This window comes from Heterocephalus glaber, unplaced genomic scaffold (genome assembly GCF_053883595.1).
Source record: "Heterocephalus glaber isolate CG9 unplaced genomic scaffold, H.glaber_assembly_v1.0 deba00000347, whole genome shotgun sequence".
NCBI lineage: Eukaryota > Metazoa > Chordata > Mammalia > Rodentia > Bathyergidae > Heterocephalus > Heterocephalus glaber.
Window position 1 is genome coordinate 49,310,105 of NW_028258143.1, and position 17,631 is coordinate 49,327,735.

The 17,631-nt window shown below is 39.9% G+C and overlaps 1 protein-coding gene across 2 annotated transcripts in view; it reads right to left on the reverse strand.

Annotated features, from left to right (window-relative positions):
- The window catches only part of Lrp2 (LDL receptor related protein 2), a 189,226-nt gene that overhangs the window by 134,861 nt on the left and 36,734 nt on the right, over positions 1-17,631 (reverse strand). For both annotated transcript variants that reach the window (XM_013076946.3, XM_004857623.4), the window contains exons 3-4: positions 17,052-17,168; positions 14,409-14,525 (exon numbers count right to left, since the gene is read on the reverse strand). In XM_013076946.3, the coding sequence (XP_012932400.1) occupies positions 14,409-14,525; positions 17,052-17,168 (234 nt within the window). The remainder of the gene's footprint in view (positions 1-14,408; positions 14,526-17,051; positions 17,169-17,631) is intronic.

Sequence of the window (17,631 nt, forward strand, 5' to 3'; positions counted from 1 at the left end):
TTCTTTTTTTTCTTTTTTTGGTACCAGGGATCAAACTCTGGTCCTTGGGCTTGTGAGGTAGGCAGTGGAACCACTGAGCTAAATCCCCAGCCCTTCAGATTTCTTTCTGATCAAAGGAAAAACATACCTTTGTTAAAATTTCAAAGAGCAAATAACACAGTCTCACACTGGAGCTAACTTTGCATTTAAGAACCCAATTTGAGGTTTTACAGACATTTAAAGATAGTTCTTTGGATGGTCCCAAAGCCTTTCAAGCAGAAACTGCACAAAATTTTATGCTAAAGCTGCATTATACTTGTTCCATGTTAACAATTCATAACTTTAAAAACCATAGACTCCAAATGACCTCTCCCCACTTTTGTATAGTAAGGGAAGAATCGTCTCATCTCCAGAGCCTCAGAACTACTCCGTGAAGTGTCTTTAAGTCTGTAAACTGCCGAAGTCACACACAGTGCCTGCTACTGCATCGGGGGATTCCTGCTACAGGCCAGGGAGAAGTCCAGAAAGTACGGGTCTGTCTGGGGTACGTCCTGGGTACCCATCTGGATGCTCTTCATATGGGCACTGGGGGAAAGAGAAGACAGTTTGTCTGGGCTGACTGATACCTTTGTGCCTCGTCACCTGGGGACCAAGAGTTGGCAGCATCTGCCAACCAACCTTTCGACTTCTTCCCAGAGGGTGCTGTCTGCCACTGTGCTGTCAGAAGCCCTTCTAACCTGGGACTAAAGCATCAAGGTGCGGCATCTCGTCACTCCAAGTCCTGTGACACAAGTCCAGCACATTGCTCTGAAGAGCGAGTGTGCTCACAAGGAAATGTGGAAGATGCTGCAGGAGAGGGAAGAGGGTGGAGGAGGCCAGGAACAGACTGTCCTCTCTGAGGACTTCCACTTATAAATAAACGAGACCAAACCTCAAAAAAAGGAAGGCCTTTTTTAGTAGCTGATTAAAAGCTTAATTTTTTTTTCTGGAATTATATATTTTAATAACCCAAAGTGAGCTAGTGCTTAAGGGGACTGCAGTCCTTTCATCACTGACACGGTATGCTCTGTCAAAGCAACTTCAAACAGGTGGCACAACTGTTTACTAATTCTGCCTTAGAAGGTGCAAAAGGCCAGGTGAGGCCAGCATGTGCTTCCTCCCCCGGTGTGCCAGGAAGCTCCTGGATCGGTGTGTTATCTCTCCTTTTAAGAGCAGCGGCAAGCAGGAGAAAAAAAAAAAATCTTATAAAACCCAGCTCCTAGCAACAGATAAGGTACCTGTCCAGGGAAATTTATTTGGGCTTGGACTGTGGCTACCTCATTTAAGGTGATTATTAGAGATATGAGGGATTGGGGATAAACAACCGGCCAGGGCTCTTATTTTCTCTATCCTGCTTTTTTGAGCACCAATGCCATAAAACCGAAAGAACTAAAACAGGGTCTGCCCACACGACTGCAAGTTTACTGGTGCGGCTCATTCCCCCACAGCAACTCAGCCAGCTTGATGTCCTCAGGAAGGGTCCTGTGATGGGCAGAGGTCAGCAGTTTGACGCCCGGCGTTCTTGTCTCCATCTGTGCTGATAATGAATCTCTCTCAATCAACAGAGGCGCCCCCAGCCCCTGCACACCTCTGCTCTTTGCTGTGCACAGATAACCTAAGGTGGAAGCCCGCAGGAGGGATCGTACAGAGCTCTCTGGCTCCAGTGAATCTGTTTCCAAATGCTTTTCCTGTATGTTGGAGACCCACACAGCAGGGACAGGTCCAAACTGTTCACCTCGAGCAAAGAGTAAGCAACAGACTTTACTTCCTTTGCTAAGATGTCAATTCATCCAGGAAGCAAGAAGTCACAATCCTTTGAGCTTCCCTTTGGGAGATATCCTCAAAACCTTATTTTTTTGTTTTATTTGTTTGGCAAGCCTGAATCTAACTTCTCCCTCTATGGAACAAATCCATCCCATGACTGAAATGTCCTGCAGCATTCTAAGTATAGGCAAAGTACAAAAGAGAGGAAATGATATAAAGGATGCCAAGAAAACTCTTCCTTTAGAATTTTGTTTTAACAGAAAGACTGACAAAAATGCCTATTAACCAAGTTCCAGATCTTTGAAGTTTTATCTGACACAAAATGTGAGAACACCCTTCCTCCTACCACATCTTGCTTCTTTATTTTCTTCAAGTTCTAAGTGAACTAGTTTGTTTCCCCCAAATTGAGAGCTGCCCCAAAATACACATCCAAGATGGGTACTTGAAGATTTTTTTTAAATGTCTTCTGTTAATCATTTGGTTTACATCAAGGAAGCTGGGCGTGATTGCACATACCTGTAATCCCGGCACTTTGGGAGCCTGAGGCAGGAGGATGACAAGTTCGAGCCCAGCCAGGGCAACTTAACAGCTTAGTGAGACCCTGCCTCAAAATAAATAAAAAACGGCTGGGGCTGTAGCTCAGTGTGAAGACCTTGGGTTCAATCGCCAGCACTAAAAAGGTTTCATGCTATAGTTCTTTTTATATAATTAATAAGGAAGATGGAGGGAAATCGTTTAAGGATCTTGTAAACTTCCCAGAATGGAAATCATTTAAAGCAAAATAAGATACAAATACAAGGCATTATTCTTTATTATCCTGTCAAGAAGGCTGCAAATGTATTTTGTTCTCACAATTTGGCAAGATGGCCAAATAGAATATGGAGTCTGGCAAAGTAATGTAAGATAAGGAATCTTAAACACGGGTTTAAAAACTTAACCCCAAGATTGAAAAGAAAACAAGAAATTGCCAATACAAGTACAACCCAGACACTAAGGTCTTGGAGCCCTTTTACTCTGTTTCTTACTCTGGCTCTCAGATAGGTAATTCAGTCAAAGCAATGATTTGCTAGGAGGAAAAAAAAAAACTAGCCATAAAATTCAATAAGCAATCATCGTCATAAACAACATAGTGAAAATGTGTCCAAAACATGTCAAAATGCTCAATGTGTATGAACTTATAACAACCCCATGAGGTAGAGTCTATGATTGTTCCCATTTTATGGATGAGAAGCCTGAGATACCAGGAGGTGAAGGAATTTGAAAAGATCATGCCTGGTCAACTGGAGAGCTACAATTCAGGTTCAAACAATGCAGCTCTATAAGTCATGCTCCTAAACACTGCAATAGATATAGCTACCACTGACAGGCTTTGGAGTCAGTAGGAAGATGCAAAACGTTACAGAAGAAAAAATGAAATTGGATGAAATGGGCATGGAAAATACTTAAAAGACAAAATGAAAAGAAAAGGGAGGAGGAGAAGGAAGCCTGGAGAAGAGGGGGCAATTCCAGGTTTCTGAAATTTACGGTACATTCTATGAAAGAGGCCAAAATGACGTAATTTAGGATTCTAGGAAGCCATACGCCAGGAAACATAGCTTCTAGGAGGACCAGGACGAAGTGCAGACATAAAGTAGCTGGGCCACAACTCCCCCACCCACCCCCTAATCCAGTCAATTTCAAGTCCCCAAAGCAGCAGCCATCAGGGACTGGCATAGAGGTGGTATGCAAGACAACAACAGAAAAGTGTCTCCTCCTGATTCCAAAACTGATTTGAAGTGACCTTCAGTAAAGAAATCTGTATATGCGGTCAGAAATGTTTATGAAAACAGCACCTTGGAAAGAGAAAAAATATGGCCACCCCAAGGGCCAGTAGAGCTGGACTAACATCAGGTTTTGTCTGAACACTTAAGAAGCCAATGCCAAAAGGGAAAGGACATTATGTTATCTGGTTTTCCTATCCTACCCCAAATTCCAATCTACTCTAGTTTCTACTCATGGTGACCTGACATCAGCCTTTAAAATGTGCCTGAGAGGAAGCCAGGTGTAGTGGCATACGTCTGTAATCCCAGCACTCAGGAGGCTGAGGCAGGGGGATCACTGTGAGTTCAAGGCCAGCCTGAACTACATAGTAAGGCTCTGTATCAAAAAACAAAATAAACAGAATTAGAAAACAGAGATGCTTTCAAAGACTAATTACTCAACAAGAGACCCTGTCTCAATTAAATCAAAGAAGAAGGAGGAAGAGGAGAAATGTGTCTGAAAGGTCGCTCCAAGGATTTTGGATCTATAGCCCCTCCTTCTCCCTATACACAAAGCTAGATACCAAAAACTGCAAAGGAGATAAACACTTTAATTCTACAGTCAAAAAATAAAAATCACACAGAAACTTTAATACAGAAATGAATGAGGAACAAAATTTTAAATTGTGCATTAAATGCTGCACAGAACAGTGCGAAGAGGATGCCGTCTTGTGGGTGAGCAAAGGTTTCTAACATCTACCATACTTGGTGGCACTGTTCTCTACAGGAGGACTTACGAGGCTATGTGCTAGCCTTCGGGGCCACAAAAAACCCTGCGCACATTACAGTCCTCTCTTCCTTCTGGTCATTCCCATGCCTTGCCTGGATAGAACAGGCAAAGCCTCGCCAAAGACAGACGAAGCCATGCTGCTCCCCAGGGTTACACTGTAAGAGCAGCCCCTTCCAGTCACCAGATGGCTCAGCCCCTCTTCGGGGAACCTGGCCCAAGATGATTTGAACCTCATCAGTGAGTCACTCAGATCTGCCAGCAAAAATGCCAATGCACCAGGACCAGTTATTCTAAAGCATGCTGCCTTCTTCTCTGTTAGAATTCCATTCAACAGGTAGTTATTGAAACCTGGCTTCCTAGATATGTGATAAGAATAGAATAAAGAACAAAATCACAAGTGAAACAGAAATTCCAACAGCTCTTAAAAATAATACTTCAGGGCCAGGGATTTAGCTCAGTGGTTCCTCCGCCTGCCTCACAAGCACAAGGACCAGAGTTCGATCCCCGGTACCAAAAAAAAAAAAATAATAACAATAATAATAATAATAATACTTCATTTAAAAACAGTCACAGGTGTGTGCTGGGTACTATGGAATAAAATCCCTGCTGTTAGAAATTTATATTCCACTTAGGGGGATGGAATAGCATACATGAAAGTTGCACATAAAAAAATCATTACAAAAGGCCCAGGGATGTAATTCAGAGGCACTGCACCTGCCTGGCAAGCATAAGGTCCTCAGTTCGATCCCCAGTCTCAAAAAATAATAATAATGACAATGATAATAATTACAAAATACAGGAGGGTAAAATGGTAATCAAAATCAACAGGGAGGAGTCGCTTCCTGATAAAATACTACCTGAATGAGACCTATAAGGCTGGGCTGTGGGTGTGGCTTGGTGCTAGAGTGCTTGCCCAGCATACACAAGGCCCTGGGTTCAAGGCCCAGCATCCAAAAAAGAAAAAAAAAAAAGCAACAAAATTATTTTTAGCAGAATGGTAGCCATTTGTGGCACTGACAAGAATATTTTCAGGAGGTTGGTGGAGATAAAGGACTGTTTTCAATGGGTTCAAGAAAGAGAGTAAATGGCAATAGTTATTAAAGACAATTTTTTTTTTTTTTGGTACTGGGCATCGAACTCGGGACCTTGCACTTGCAAGGCAGGCAGTGGCAACAATGAGCTAAATCCCCAGCCCTATTAAAGAGAATTTTATGCAATTCTTTTACAATCAAATACTTGGTTGTAAAAGGAAGCAAAGCAATTAGGCAATAGCTGAGAAGGACTTGAGAATCTTTTTAAAGATGGGAAATTATATATATAGTGCTTGTATGAAAAAGACTCAAGGAAAGAGATTTTTCTTTCCTGCATGGTTCAGGGTTCTGGATCTTATCTCAACTATGAGACTGCTAAAAAGGTGCATCTGTGCTGTGACATAGAAGATGGGTCACTCAAGCCAGCTCACCATGCAGGCCAGATACCGACTGAGTTTGGAGAACAGTGTGTTCTTTGCAACCTCTCAGGGTCCACTGAGCGACTTTACCCATCTTCATCTCTCCCCTCCAACTGCTGGAGTTTCAGCAGTCAGTTAGACATGCTGAGGAAAATGTTTAAATTCTACAGAACAGAGAGTCGATAGAAATCAAACCTCAGGGACAAAGCAGTCCCAGTTGCAAGTAGACCAAATTCTGCTGATTAACAGCAAGAAAGCTTTCATTGTCCCAGGATTTTACCCTTTCTTTGGCATTCTTTCCTAAGTAACAAAAGAGAAGTGTTGCAAAGCAACAATAATTAGCCATAGTTTTACTCACACCAAAATCATTCTAACATGGCATTCAATACAACAAAATAATCTTTTTACTTCATTGAAAACTATTTTTGAGCAACCAGGAGTCACTTCAATACATTAACTGAATGACCCATAATTGCTGCATTGTTCTGATGTTTATCTTAGACTCTGCATGAGTAGTTTTTTCCCTGATGCTAATCCCATTAGAAGTAAAATGGACTACAGTTCTGAATCTGCTCTTTAGAAAGTAAATTAATTGACAAGCCATTTAATATCAGGTGCTTTTTTTTTTTTTTGAGACAGGGTCTCACTATGTAGTTCAGACAGGCCTTGATCTCACTATGTAGCCCCTGCTGGCCTCAAACTCACAGCGATCTTCTTGCCCAACCTCTTGAGTGCTGAGATTACAGGCATGTGCCACCATACCAAGCCAGGTTCCATTTTATAGATAAAAAATTGAATACTAAAATAAAAGTGAGCTTTTACTTGTTTTAGAGTTTATATATATATATATATATATATATATATATATATATATATTCAGAAACATTTCTCAAGCTGTAGAATAACCAGAAGTACTTTAATAACATAAAAATATAGCAGGTGAAAAGGCTAACACAATAAAAATCTCCCATGCCACAACATATTTATTTCAAAGATGGTCATTTTACAGGAACCTTAATCCCCTGGCCTTCCTCTTCATCTCATCCATTCTCTTCCCTCCCCTCTCCCTGCCTCCCTGGGGAAGACTCTTACACACCAGGCTTTGTTGTGGAAAGGAATGCCTGGAATGGACACAAGGTGCTCTGTTTTAGAGCTCCATGTCTTGAGTTAGAAGGTTGAAAGGGTAGGGACCATAACCTAGGGGTCTGGTCTGACAGGCGGGGCCATGAATTACTGGATCAAGCCTCCTGATCCTTTCAAATATCAGGGGATGGGGGAAAATAAGTTCTACTGATTTCCAACACCTGTTACTATCAATAAATGGTTTCTAGGTGCCTCTTATATTAAGACCCATTGCTTTAAACAATCTTATTTCTAAGAAACAGAGAAACAAGTCATTCACAGGATGGTTCTCAATTTGTCTGCAAGTACTGACTGCTATGCACTAAAACTGCAGAAACAGTGTGAAGTATACTGTTTTCCGGTTAAGTCTCAGTCCTCTGTGTCTAAAGTGACATTTAAAGTAGCTAAGCCCCACTGACTAAATGGATCTCTGCAGTGATTATCAATGGCTGCTAACATCAGAGAGAGCAACAGACAGACACACAGGCAGGCAGGCAGAGGTGTTGTGTGCCTTCTACTGGAGATACACATCCTTACATACAGTCATTTTGCCTGGATGAAGCCCCTTCCTCAAAAAGTCCATGATCTGTTCAAGGCTCTAGATTTGTCATTTTTAACTGGAGCAGAAGAGGGGGTGATTCTGCCCCCAGAGGACCCTTGACAACGTCAGCAGACGTTCTGAGCTGTCCCCGCTGAGGTGCACCTGGCTGCTAGGGCACACAGGCCAGGACAGCACTGGACACTCCACAGTGCACAAAGCAGCCCCACATAGTAAGAAGTGTCCAGCCCCAAATGTCACCAGTGCCCAAGCTAAGAAACCTGCTCTCCATCTAGCTAATTTCCAGGAAATTTCTAGAAAATACTGGGGACAAAGGAACCTGCTAAAGGGCATCAGAGCATGCAATGAGCAAAATCCAGACTGGAAAACCCTGGGAGAAGTGACCTGGTTTTTTTTTTCACCAAATAAACTGCAAGGGGTAAAGAGCATAAATATAATGTAAACCTATAAACTGGAAATCTAACTCCAACACACACTTTTTTTTTTTTTTGATACCGGGGATCGAACTCTCCAACACACACATTTTATTGGATTGAGTTAATCAAACTGTACAAATAATAGCAAGACAACTGGAAATTTTTTTTAAACGACTGAAAATCTAATTACGTTAAAAAGAATAGCTGTTTAATTTTCAGGTGTCCTAATAATATTATGGTTATGTTTTAGTACTTATCCTCCAGAGATAAACACTAAGATATTTACAGGTGAAATTGTATGTTTCTAAATACTGCATGATTCTAAATACTGCTTCAAAATAATGAGGGGAATAAATGGATGTAGATAAAATGAGATCATCTATGAATTGATAGTTGATATAACTGATAACTAGAAAGATTCACTATTCAGTTCTGCTTTTTCATGTATTCACTATACATTTTTCTTTTAAATATGATAAAAACCTTCAGTAGCTAAATCAAATACTTAAGTAACCTTCAGCCAAATACTTTATAAACTTTGATTGCTAAGGAAAATTATTCTGAAAGCATGGCCATACAGTTTAGGTCTAGGTTAGAATCCTGGCTCCTTCACCTGCCCTCCTGACCGAGTCCCACGTCTCCCTAAGGCAGAGATGGCAATCACATCTACGGGCAGCAGCAGCGATGTGCAGAGTAGCAAGATAGTGATAGCGGCCCCAGCTTCTTTCCCACTTCCCATTCCTCATACAGTGAGGAGGAAATGAGGCCAATCATGTCTTCTCCATCCTGGCACTTTCTAAGAACTTTGATCCAGTCATTTCCTTCTTGTGTGTAACTGGCTGTGATCAGATTAAATCACTAACAAGAAGTATTTTTCTTTTTAGGTTTTTCGAGACCTTGAATTCACAGCAACCCTCCCGCCTCTGGCCTGAAGATGCTTTTTTTTTTTTTTTTTTTTTTTGGTACCAGGGATCTGAAGATTCTTAATTTCCTCTAATTTTTAGGATTTTTTAATACTCCATAAATAAAACATAGAAACCAATAACAAGGAAGAGGAAAACGCCCTCCATGTGTTAGAAACCTCTTCCATGTGTTAGATTCATTTTAGACCATCATATGCTCTGAAGTGTTCATGAAACATGAAATATAAAATCTGATCTCTTTCCTTAAGGAATCCTTATTTCACCAATTACTTGTACTAAAAATGTTTCACAAACTGCTGTCCAGATACTGTACAAAGCTCACTTCCTTTCCTTCGTTCTGTTTGATCACAGCTACTTGCCAGTTTTGTCCACAAGGTCCCTTGGCGGGGCTGTGAGCAGTTGTACTAGCAGCTTTAGACTTGGCTGTGGGTTTCACACATGGAAAAAATCCAAACAGTATATTTTGGCTGCCTTTTATTTTCCCCAAAGTAGCATTTCCTTCAGTCCCATTGCATTTGCAATAAAGAGCACTCCTTTTTATTGCCTATAAATAAGGGATAAAGACACAGGCTGCTGGCTGGTGGCACAAGCCTCTGGTGCTCTCTTACACTTGCATAAGGTGGGCCTTCCTTCTGTAAATAAAGTTCTCTGCAAAGAGCAGTCACCAGTCTTGGAACCAGAGACGGCTGAGCCCTACAATCTTGAGCAAGCCAATCTACACTCTGAAGCTTTCGGTTTCTTTATTCATAAGAAAGCATAATAATGCCTGCCCTACTGTTATTAAGGAACCTAATTAGCATTTATTTAATGTTCTGAAATTTACAAAATGCAACAAAATATGATTTATCGTGTTCATTAAATTATTTTCATTTTCCTCAGAGAAGGACCTAGTGATGGCTTCACAAAGTAGTGAGAATCCTTGACACATAAATTGGCTGTGTTCAGACAGACACACTACCATCTCTAAAATTGCCAGTGTTAAGTCTCAATCTTCTGCATAATTTCCAAAGTGAAGGGAAACTCATACTGGAGACACCACAGTCTTTCAAAAGAGAACATTTAGGATGCAAATTATTTCAAAACAATACTGCACCAGAGCTGGACATGGTGGTACACACCTATAATCTCAACACTCAAGAGACTGAGGAAGGAGGATTGCCACAAGTTTGAGACCAGCCTGGGCTACATAGTGAGTTCAAGGCCAGCCTGGACTATAAAGTGAGACCCTCTCTCAAAAAATGAAAAAAAAAAGAAAAAGAACAAGAACAAAATACATATGTAAAAGTTTTTAGGTCATCAGTGGTGGCACACACCTGTAATCTCAGCACTCGGGAGAATGAGGCAGGAGAATCACTGCAAGTTTAAGGCCAGCCTAAGATACAGAGTGAGTTCAAGGCCACCCTGAACTACAGAGTCAGACCTTGTCTCAAAACACCAAAAAAAAAAAGTTTTCAGTAAGTGACATAAAATATACCACTTGACTGAAAAAAGGAATTTAGAGAGATTCCAAAATTAAATCAAAATTATCAACCAGCAGACTAAAACTTAAATCTTAAATTAGTTGAAGCTATATTTTAATCAAAGTTTTTAAGGTATGAGACTTCCAGGAAGATGGCAGAGTGGTGAGCACCACAGAAAGAACCTCTCTGGGATTTGGTGTCCTGACACTGGAATATAGTGACATGAGGAAGGGAAGGAGGGAAGTGGATCCCCAGCACCCAGGAAGGATCAAGCAAGAATTGAAGTCCATGGGGAGAGCCGAGAGAAAGACTTCAATGAAAAAGAAGGAGGTGGCAGGAAGCACTTTGTTCCAGAGATTGGACTCACAGCATGGAAAGGGTGAGTTGAACCTCCATACACATGGTGAATCCTGGCAACAGAAGCCTCCACGGAAAAAGGCACCAGTGGAACAGAGCAGTGGCTGGTGAGTTATTTGGGTTCAGACATCACCCAGGAGAGGGAAATTGGCCTGTACCAATTTTGAAGAGGTGCCAACTGAGCTTGGAATTCAGAACAGGTATAGGCCAGCTCCATCTAGTGGCTCCCAGTATTTTGGTGAGGGTGCTGAGTTCAAGTTGGCAGAAGGCACACAGATTGTGGCAGACTCAACAAATTCGGTCCCATCCTCTTTGCCAAAAACCAGCCTGAACTTTAGTGGACCTAAAAGTTCGGCCTTACTGGGATTATCTACTACCCCACCATAAATCAACAGCTGGCTTGCTAGGATTAAACAACTCAGATCTGGGCTCTGTCTGCCAGAGTTGTCTACCAGTGACAGCAGAGATAGACCTTGAATTGGACTATTTTTCTTTTCTTTTTCTTTCTTTTTTTTCCTTATTTTTTTTTCTTTTCCTCTTTTCTGGTTTTTGTCCTTGTTCTGTTTTATTTTTTGATTGTTCTTGTTTTTACATGAGTATGAACACGGTTTCTAGTTTTTTTTAATGTAGTTGTTCTTTTCTGTTCTTGTTTTTATTTCTTTCTTCTCTCTTTCCCTCCTGTCTTCTTTACCAGTTTCCCAAAGTTTGTAGATCTTCCTTTATCCTCCAGCTTTGCTTCTAAACTCTTCTATTTCTCTACTTTTTCTCCCCTAACTCCTTCTAAATCTTCTCCCTTTACGGTAAAATCACCATATTGAGGGCTTATTTATTGCATTCAATTTTCTGGTTCATTCTAGATTTTGTTATATAATGACAAATCTAGTTCAGATGGTTAAAGGTGGAAAATTAATAGTTAGCACAGTTTGTCATTTTCTAGGCTATGTTTAATGCTACTGTTATTGCTGATTGTATTACTTTAGCCAAGGTGACATAATTGTCCTAATCAGTTGTTCTCTCTGGTATACTATGACTGAGATTGCCCAAGGGTCTTAAAAAATACTATAGGCCGGTGCCAAGGAACCAGGCACTGGGCCAAGTAGGCAGAAACTTCTGATCCCCAATAAATTGAAGAGGTAAGATCTTGCAACAGACTCAAAACCTCAAACCCTGCTACACCAGGAAGACACCTCTCAGAAGCAGTCATTTCCTCGGTGTTTTGAATACTGGCAATAAAGCTACTCGCCATAAGCAATCTACAAGCATCAATCCAGGAATTAAACTTAAAAAAAAAAATAGAAAATGAGAAGACACTTAAACAAGATGCTACCCCTCACCACTACCCAGATTTTCAGCTCACCAAAACCAAACCCAGGGGACAATGAGATGGAATAATCTGAAAACCATCCACCTGGACTCTCTGAAATGGTAACGGTGTAGGTTACAAATCAAGTGAAAGAGGCTGTAGAAAAATTCAAAGCAGAGATAATTTCTCAAGTAACTACAGAGATGGTAACCATAATGAAAGTCATCCTTAGTGACTCTAAAGCAGATACAGATAAAAAAAAAAAAATAGAGGAACTCAGGAAAATGATGGAAACCATGAATGCCCAGCATAGGAAAGAAATGGAACCCATTAAACAGGTTCAAACAGATATCCAAGAAATTAAAAACTCCACTGGACGTATACAGAGCAAAATGAGCCAATGTGAAGACAGAATATCAGATATAGAAGGCAGGATTGCAGTTAGTGATCATGAAAAGAAAGATTTCTTGAAAATAGCAAGAGACCATGAGAAATCAATTCAGCAGCTGCTAGATGATGCAAAGAAGACTAACATAAGACTGACTGGAGGCAATGAAAAAGTAAGAGATTGCACAAATGACATAAAAGTCCTGTTCACAGAAGTAATGGCAGAAAACTTCCCAAACGGAAAAAGAATTTGACATACAGTTAAGTGAGGCATATAAAACTCCAATTAGCCATGATCAAAAAAAAAAACTTGCCTGAGGCATATAATAGTCAAGATTCCAGAAATTCAACACAAGAACAGATATTAAAAGCTGTTAGAGAAAAGAAACAAATAACCTATAAAAGAAAGCTTATCAGAATCACAACAGACTTCTCAACGCAAACCCTCAAGTCAAGGAGAGCTTGGGGTGAAGTATTTCAAGCCCTAAGGGAAAACAGCCTCCAACCCAGATTGATGTACCCCTCAAAACGATCTTTTAAAATTGATAGAGAAATTAGATACTTCCATGACAAAGAACACCTGAGGAAATTCATCACACCAAACCAGCACTCTAAAGTGCTCTGAAGGATATTCTAGAAAGAGATAACAAAGATTACAACTCCATGAACCTCAACAGAATGAATATGCCAGGCAAGCCAAGAAATTAAACAGAGGAGAAAACAAGGGAGCCAACAACAAGAAAATAACATGACAGGGATAAGTCAATACATATCAGTTATAACCATCACTGCTAATGGTCTCAATTAACCAATCAAAAGAAATCAACTGGCAGACTGAATCAAGAAGCAAGCTCCAACAATATGCTGCATACAAGAAACACATTTAATTCAAAAAGAAATTCATAAACTGAAAGTTAAAGAATGGAAAACAATATTCCATGTGACAGGAACCTGAAAAAAAGCAGGGGGTAGCTAGTCTATTTGCAGACAAAGTGGACTTCAAGCCAAAATTGACTAAGAGAGACAAAGAAGGTCACTACATCTTTGTAAAGGGAACATTCCAAGAGGAAGCGATAACAACCATAAGTATATATGTACCAAATAGCAGTGCACCCAACTATATAAAACAAATATTAACAGACATGAAAAATCAAATAAGCACTACTACACTTGTAGTGGGGGACCTCAAATATCCCACTGTCACAAACAGACAGATCAGCTAGACACAAAAATCAATGAATAAATATTAGAATTAAACCAAACTTTTGAATAAATGGACTTAGTAGATGTCTATAGAGTGTTTCACCTCACAACAGTAGAATACACATTCTTCTCAGCTGTGCATGGGACATTCTCCAAAATACACCACATAAAATCATAGAACATGATTAAGTAAATGTAAAAGAACTGAAATTATCCCATGCATATTATCAGACCATAGTGCAATGAAATTGGAAATCAATGGCAAAAGAAACCATAAGAACTTCATAAATTCATGGAAATTAAAGTTTCTAAGGTACATAAAATCTGTTCGCCAGTAAGTGGAATACTGGATAACTTTGAAGTTTGAAACATAAATTTAAGAGGAAAAAAAAGAAGTATCTATATACAATACATAGTAAACTTATGAAACACAGTAGTATAATAAAAGGAATGTCAGGAAATTATATATATATATATATACAAATATGATAAGAACACAAATGGTAGACCTTTGACATAAATTGGGTGTTTCCAAGATTAAAGACAGAATTAGATGGACTATATGACTGACATAATAGCTAATTCCAACTTTCTTGTATTCTACATATTCTACCACAGCAGTGTAATAAAGTTGAAAACTGACCAAACTGGATTTTGTACTCCATATATCTTCTGGGACACTGTTAATGCTAAAAGTTCAAAAAATACAACTTCATGTATTAAAACAGAACAAACTTACAACATCCTGTTAAAAATAGACTCCTAGCAGAACATCACCCCTTATCCACAAAAGAATCTGCCAAGTGATTTCAACAACAAGAAGCATATTGTAGACGTTTCAGCAAATCTAACAAATTGATTAAAACACCAAGAGACAAGGGAAAAAGCAAACATGGGCAAAAGGGAGGCGGACTCACGGCAGTCTCTCTCATCAGTCCCGTCAGGGCAGTCCTGCACGTGGTCACACCTGTACGCTCTGGGGATACAGTGGCCATCAGAACACGTCAGCTGATCACTCGAGCACGTTGTCCCAGCTGTGAAAAGGAAGACATTAGTTTATTTCCAGTCGCTTCCTAACACAGACTAATCTACTGATCAATACCCAATATGAATGAGGATATGGAAAGCTAGAGCAGAGGGAATATGAAACATAAAGTCCATAGGGACGAGAGGTGGAAGACACAGCACCACCAGGCTGAGCTACAGTGCAAAAGCAAAGGTGGCTTATTATCAAAATGCCCACAGAAAACTATGGACACACAAGCTCGCCAGTGTGGACAATGACATTATCAGATGTGCTGAGAATATAATATACATTGAAAAAATATATGGTAAGAAGTAATGAAATAAAATATAGGTATTAACCAAAGACTGGTGAGTACCCCTCACCCCATTGAAATCGCTGTTTAAATAGGAAATATGCCAGAGTTAAACGATGGGAGTATGATTTTATTTTTTTCTTTATAGTTTTTTCTATTCTATAAACTGTCTACATTGACTATGTGTCAATTTTATAAATAGAAAAAAATTCTTCAGCTAGCTTGATTTTATCCCACATTGATGAGTCTAGTGAAAGCAGAGGGTAATCTGAAAAGTTTATCAAATTAGCCTCTGCACAAAAAGATAAATTCTAATGAATCACTGGCTCAGGTATGCTGAGAGACTTGGTAACACTATCTTATCATGTAATTTTTTTTAATTGTCCCCATAAGAAAGAAAAGTATTTGGGGAACATGATCTCCTAAAAATTACATATATAATCCTCTAATGGAAGAAAAATGTTTTCCCTGACTTTTTACAGAGCTTCCTACTCTTCTAAACAACAAAGATATTCTTCTAAACAATTAGAACTTGGCTGGGGAGGGTGAAATAGGTATCTGTTCAGAGATGTGTCATCAAAATTTAATAAGAAAAACCTTCCTGAAGGACAAAACAGAAAAATGACAGCTTTAGAGTGCGTACTTGACAATTCAAGCATAAAAGATTACCAGGTGACACAATAAAACATGTATTTTTTAAAAACTTTTCATGCCTAATTATATCATTCTTATTCTGTTCCATTATGAATGTTTCTCATCAGCAAACAAGTTTTTTCCAATTGTCCTATTTCTGACATTTTATAGTACGATTTCATGTTTTCTCCTAGCACTATATACCTGTAGATTAAACCTTACTTCTATTATTAAGAACAAAACAGATTCTTGTAGAAAGCACTTAAACACTTGAATCCTTCCCATAGCAGAGACACGGGTACATCTGAATAAGTTTAAAAAGAATGAATTTCCTTATCATTTATTTAAGTATGTACTGTCAATTTCAATATAAAATTAAAGAAACTTCAGCCAGGCACAGTGGCACATACCTGTAATCCCAGCGCTCTGGGAGGCTGAGGTAGGTTGGCTATGAGTTCGAGGCCAGCCTGGACTACATAGCAAGAAGGTTTCAAAAAAACAAAAAAGTGCCAAAAATGCCCAAGTGTGGCAGTGGCTTTGAACTCCCAGTGATCCACCTGCCTCAAACTCCCAGGTGCTGAGACTACAGGCATGCACCATCACAACCCACTAGAAATCTATTTTTATACAATGAAATACTTTCATTATGAAATGTGTTTCATGAACTTCCAGACTATGAAGTAAAAGAGCTTCAAGATGACTATTTCTGATATTTTAAGACAGATTTTGTTGCATATCCTTCTAGTACCTCAGTGTGGGTTAAATTTTATTTCTACTGATAAAAATAAAGTATATAAAAATATAGAAGGAAAATATAGAAGATATAGCAAATATAAAAGGAAAAGTCAGTAACGGGGACTCATTTCAGTTGAGACACCTTGTATTTGAGGCAACTTGGAGACATCCAACGAGCAGCGGCACATGCAAGACAGAAACTCTGGTCCTGGGCACAGAACTGAGTCCCCTCAGCCCACAGAGGGTGAGAAAATCATGACAATGCAGGTTATCCCGGCAGAGGATCAGGGAGTGCAGGAGTGGCTAAGCTCCACTCACTGCTCGAATTTCCTGCCTTGATGCCTCTCATGCGGTGGCAAATGTAGTAGAAGCCCCACTTCTGCTCAATACTGGGCAGAGGGGTAAATGCAGGGTGAGCCACAGGTGCAGAAGGACCTGTCCAGGGCCAGCCACACACAGGAACACCCTACCTACACGGTTTTTTCGTTTGTTTTTTGGGGTTTGGGGGGGGTGGTTTGGGGGCATATCGAAGATCGAACTTAGGACCTTCCGCTTGCGAGACAGGCAGCAGAACCACTGAGCTAAACCCCCAGCCCTCCTACCTACACATATCAGTAAAGTTTCTTTCTTGAGCACAACATACAAATGAAAGACTGGAAACCTGTCCCACACCACGAAAATGCTTACAAACCTTTAGTACATGCACACTTTCAATGAGATTGACCTCTGAGTGAGACTTGGCACAGATTCCACAGGCACTTAAGGCTCAGCTCAGTATTTATAAAACATCATCCCATTGGGATAATCTATCTGTGAGGGGCAGGATTTCAAGCTTCCAAAGAACCAAAAAAAGATTCCTCTCTAAATACTTACGACAATTCTGTTCATCGGAACCATCGTTGCAGTCCTGCTCATGGTCACACACCCAAGAGGGAGGAATGCATTCCCCACCATGACACCGGAAAAGGCCTGCCGCACATGATCGATGAGCTAAAACAAACCAAAAAAAGAATTAATTGTGGCAAACATCTGCCCCTATTATGCCAGCAAGTAATGCTCACTTCAAAAGAATATATGTCAGCAGGCATGGTGGTGCATGCCTGTGATCCCAACACTCGAGAGCCTGAGGCAGGGGGATTGCCACAAGTTCAAGGCCAGGTTGGGTGAGCTACATAGTCTCAAAAAACCAAAACCAAAATCAAAAAATGAACATACATCGAGTCCTGCTCAATACAAATGAAGGCAAGTAAGTAGTCATCAATTCATACTACAGTCTATAGTCTTACTCAATGTTCACTCTCAAATAATCTTAGCAATAATATCAAAATAAACTGATTACCCAAGCCAATAAACACAGAAAGGTAAACAACCCAACACACATAAGCACAAATGTATAACAAAATTATTAAATTAAACTTTCAATTTAAGTAAAAATTACCCATGAGTTTTTGTT